This window comes from Montipora foliosa, chromosome 13 (assembly GCF_036669935.1).
Source record: "Montipora foliosa isolate CH-2021 chromosome 13, ASM3666993v2, whole genome shotgun sequence".
NCBI classification, from domain to species: Eukaryota; Metazoa; Cnidaria; class Anthozoa; order Scleractinia; family Acroporidae; genus Montipora; species Montipora foliosa.
In genome coordinates, this window is record NC_090881.1 from 35165921 (window position 1) to 35170920 (window position 5000).

At 39.8% G+C, this 5000-nt stretch overlaps 1 protein-coding gene across 3 annotated transcripts in view; it reads left to right on the forward strand.

The window, feature by feature from the left end:
- Nucleotides 1–5000, forward strand: part of LOC137982075 (ZP domain-containing protein-like) — a 17179-nt gene that overhangs the window by 5754 nt on the left and 6425 nt on the right. Inside the window, exons 4-8 of one of the 3 annotated variants that reach the window (XM_068829112.1) lie at nt 1824–1880; nt 3303–3362; nt 3979–4038; nt 4125–4181; nt 4726–4785. In XM_068829112.1, coding sequence (XP_068685213.1) covers nt 1824–1880; nt 3303–3362; nt 3979–4038; nt 4125–4181; nt 4726–4785 — 294 coding nt within the window. The remainder of the gene's footprint in view (nt 1–1823; nt 1881–3302; nt 3363–3978; nt 4039–4124; nt 4182–4725; nt 4786–5000) is intronic. The other 2 variants (XM_068829114.1, XM_068829113.1) reach the window with 2 other exon arrangements.

Below are 5000 nucleotides of genomic sequence, written 5' to 3' on the forward strand. Positions count from 1 at the left end.
AAATAACCACGACCGTTTCCTAGGGTTAATAAAATCGGCAACCAGTTAGCTAATCTTACTATGTTCGGGAGCCTAAAGCGTCACAGCGTCAGAAAAGTGTCTATTTTTAAACGAAGTTTTGTGGGAAAAGAAACAATAGAATAAGTCGGCTAACTCAATGGTGTGCCCAATTCAAACTCTTTGCGAATTAAACGTTTTGTTGCAGGTATTTCCATGTCATTTGAATGCTACATTTATATGCAAATACAGTACACGAAGAATCTTTAACCGCGGGAGACTTGAATTGGGTACAACATTGAGTTAGCCGATTTGGTCCACTGTATATTTTCCCACAAAACTTGGTTTAAAAATAAACACTTTTCTGAAGCTGATGGGACAAACCTGATACCAGATTCTTAATCTTGGATAACGCACTCTTGACAATATCTATTGGTGGTTTGCGTCTGACTTTACGTCGGCCATCTTGAATGGCAAGAACAATAACCTGTCTCTCCACTGGGAACTAAACATTATTATTATGCAAATTCTGCGAAAAAAAATTGTATTATATAAACAAGTAGACTGATATAAAATAAATATCAAAAAGTGTCAGTAGTTTTTTTTTAAATCACAGACGTTTCGGGTGTAGAACCCTTCTTCAGTGTGAAGAAAACCGTAGAAATACGCGACCAGAAGGAAGCGCGCAGATGAATGGTGGCTCGCGCGTGCATTAAGTCCCTTTTAAATAAAGTTGAAATTTATGTTAAGTCCATCAGGGTGTACAGTTCCCTGCTGGAAAATCAACTTCATGTGTTGTATTGCCATCCAACATGACCGCCGTGTCACGTGGGTGCAAACCAAGAGTAGTTGTAGTGAATGAGATGGGCAGTGTTAACGCTGATAAATGATGGAATAGATTTATTCTTTTCCGATGATGTCTCGGGGACACTCGGAACAAATCCGAGCGTTCCTTTGCGGGAGTCGAACCCACGACCTTCCGATTACGAGTTCGGGTGCTCTACCTCTGAACTATAGGAGAGTCGTTGGAGCGAGATCATTGTGACTCGGGAATACTCCGAAGAAATCCGAGTGCTCCTTTGCAGGAGTCGAACCCACGAACTCCCGATCAGTTACGAGTTCGGGGGCTCTACCTCTGAGTTATAGGAGACTCCTGGCAGGCAAGCCATCAAACTGACTCGGTTCCGGTGGCAATTGTCCCGCTATAATACAAAAGACTGGATTTTCGAAGTAGTGCGACCTTGCGATGGAAATAGGGACTTTGAGATGTACAACGCACTCGTCAACCAGAACGCCACAAAACAAGAATATGATTGGTTAAAAGAGGAAAAAATAATCGTGCTGCACGTGCAGCACGCATTTTAGCACATTTTTTTGCGGTAATCTTCATAGCAACGACGTGAAATTACCAAATTCAAGGTTTTGACGACAACGCGAGCGTACAAATGTGAATCTTTCATTCCCTTGTTTTACCCCGAAACCGCTTATACCAATTTAGTTTTAGGATACTTCGCCCACATTGTAGGACTTGAACGAGATAGAATGGTCGCGAAAGACATACGACCGTGCAAAGTTATATTTAAAGGTGACGCCTTCTCCGTCGTAGATCTTAAAGTTCCTAATAAGGGACATGATACTGAACTGTATGATGTTTCTTCCATTTCCGAGATAGCCTTCTTCTCATGGCCACGCCATTTATTCTATTCATGGCATGTCTCCCAAGTTGGTATTCTTTAACAAGGATGTCTCACTAAGTGGCAAACAAAGTTCTCACCCGATCTGATCGATGTTCTTGATAAATAGGTATTTCACTTGTTTCTCTCCAGAAACCACAACCTCCGCAACAACCTCTCATCCTTCTACAGTTACAACAACCAAAGAAGGTATGATTCAAATGCATGCATCCTTGTTGATGATGATGATAACGATGATGTTGATAACCGTAATGATGATGTTGTACACTTACTTATATCCAACATTACTGTAAATACACAGGTGATTATACAAAATCGCGCGCTCTCATTGGCTCGCTATCTCGGATTATCAGGCGATAATCACCTCGACGGACAAAATGGCTGCCAGTAGTCGTTTTGCCACTGTAAGTGAAGATGATTTCGCGTTGAAATGTTTTTTTTTTCTCTTTTTTGAAATAATCACCTGTGTATTTATACTAAAACAATTATTCGCCTCAGGCTCAGTGATTATCGGTGAATATTCACCTCGACTTCGTCTCGGTGAATATTCACCGATAATCACTTCGCCTTCGGCGAATAATTGTTAAATATTTAAGTTACAAGGCTTAAGGTGGGCAGACACGAGTGGTCATGTTGCAGGGACATGTTGGAGCGACAAAAAGGTGTGTAGTACACACTGAGGCGACATGCATTAGGGTCGTGAAGGGGACATTTAGCAGGGACAAAATCACAACATGTGCACACACATGAAAATGTTGCAGGTTCATGTCCCAGGGATCGGTTTTAGCGACATGTGACCTCGTGTGAGCTGATACTTTAATAATTGTGCAACACCAATTTTGGGGTGATTTTGTCCCTGCGACGTGTCCCATGAAGTTCAACTTGTTGAACAATTTCATGTGTGTGCGCATGTTGTGATTTTGTCCCAGCTACATGTCCCTGCTACACTTCCCTGCTACATGTCGCCTCAGTGTCCACTACACAAGTTTTTTATCACTGCAACATGTTCCTGCGACATGACCCCTCGTGTCTGTCCACTCTTAAGGTGTCGTTTGTCAACAAAACCTAGTATAAACTAGAAATTTCGAAAAGAAATTGAAGTGCTGCGAGAATAGAATCAGTTACTGTAACGATGGAAAGTTAGTTTATTTATTAAAAAGTATAAATGATCACTATATGGTAGAAAGTACACGTTTATAGGAATCCACAAATTAGCAATCGTCAAATGTACCAATAATAAGAAAGGTCTGTTACACAACTTATTTCACAGTAAGGTAATATGAAAGACATAACAACGACCACAGAACGACAGGAGAACTTGGTTGCGCAGTTTACATTTGTGCATAATTGAAGTTGAAAACCGCTGGGCATGTGTACTGTGAACTGGTCTAGTGAAATCCTAAAATCGACTTTTATCCTGGTATTTAAGGCACAGGGATCCCAAATGTTATGAAGAGTAAGCTGCTCACCTGTGCTCGCAGCAAATAGATCGAAATATAAGATTCCCGTTCTATGATTCGTCTAAATTAGAGTAGAGGGCAAAACTGGTGATTTTACAGTATGTGATGCAGCGCGGGTGTTCGTTGATATAGATGCTATGTTTTCTTTCAGAAACGAAGGGAACAACCTCGATAACCTCTCAGCCGCCTTCAGTCACGACACCGAAACAAGGTATAATTCAAGTGCTGATGATGATTATGTGCCTCTGTTTACGCACAATAATAGCCCCTTCTCCAGAATGGCGGCAACGGATTTGAATGAGTTAAAATTGAACTGAATGGAAAACTGATACCAGAAATTTAGTAACCCTGCAAAGTTTCAACGTATTAGGTGTTATATCAGTTGACAAAATGTAAGTTTAAATTTGACAAATTTACGGACGTCTTTGTGACTGGGGCTGTACGCCATACCCCAATTATACAAACGTCTGTAGATTTTTCATTTTTCAACTTACATTGTCTCAGCTAATATTCCACCAGATATACCGACACTTTGCAGGGTTACTAAAGTAAAAGTGCTCTGTCTATTTCTGGTATTAGTTTTTAATTTTAACTTATTTGAATTTTCGACCGCCATTTTGGAGAAGGGTCTATTTAATGGTATAGATCTTATGGAGTCGTGTATTAACAAAATCGAATGTAAAATAGAACGAAAATTAAGGTTTCCTAAAATACGTTCGGTTACTTCACCTAAATAAAAAACTCCGGCAAATCTAATGGTAGAGGACAAAACGCTGATTATGTGATGCAACGGTGATCTTTGACATAGATGCTATGTTTTCTTTCAGAAACCAAGAAATCAACCACCGCAAGCTCTGAGGCGCCTTCAGTTACGACAACTAAACAAGGTATGATAATTATTTGAATGCATCCTTTTAATAACGTCGTTCATTGGTGGTCGTTGATATATATATATATGCCATATTTTTTTCAGAAACCAAGGAAACAACCACAACTTCTCAGCCGCTTTCAGTCACGACACCCAAACAAGGTAGAGCGACTTTCATATGACCTTGAAAAATAAACGTAAAAACAGAACGTAGACAAAAATGCAAAACATTTAATTCGCTTATCGAACAAAAACAAACGAGCGCGAATTTTCATTGGCTTAGCGAACGCGGATGTGAACAAACTCATCTCTCCATAGAACTTTCTGGAAAGTTCCGCATTGACGTCATTTGAAATGCAGTAATGGTATTGGGCAATCGAACTGTTTACTGCCCATATTAGGAGTTTTCTTGGCGGGAATAAGGAGAAGGTTTGTTTTAATCTTGCCAAACATTGGTCCGTGAAACAAATTGCGAACACTTTTTGCCAGGTCATACGAAAGTCGCTCTATATAAAGTACGGATGCATCCTTGATGATGTGTTTCAATGGTTGTCATTATTTAAATGCTATGCAGATTTAACTTTTCAGCAACGAAAAAAATGGATCACAAATAAAAAGAGTTTCAGCTTTGAATTGCTTAAGCATAGAAAACTAGATACTTAACCCGAGACAACTCATCATAGCACTTCGCGGGTTCTTCTTTCAGAAAACACTGAAAAAACCACCTCGTCCCAAAAACCTTCAACTGTCACCACAGGACAACAAGGTAAGCCGATCTTCCATTAGAGTTGTTTAAAGGAGCCATGTCACGCATAATGATGTCATTTCAGGACACCCATGAAAAATGCCCCAAAAAGGTAGAATGAAACATTGCAATAACCACTTAAAACTGTTGAACAACATAAAAGAAATACAGCAAATGGAAAGAGAAGCATGAATGGACACAAATGGACAAGATTGAAACAGATTGCATTTGGGTAA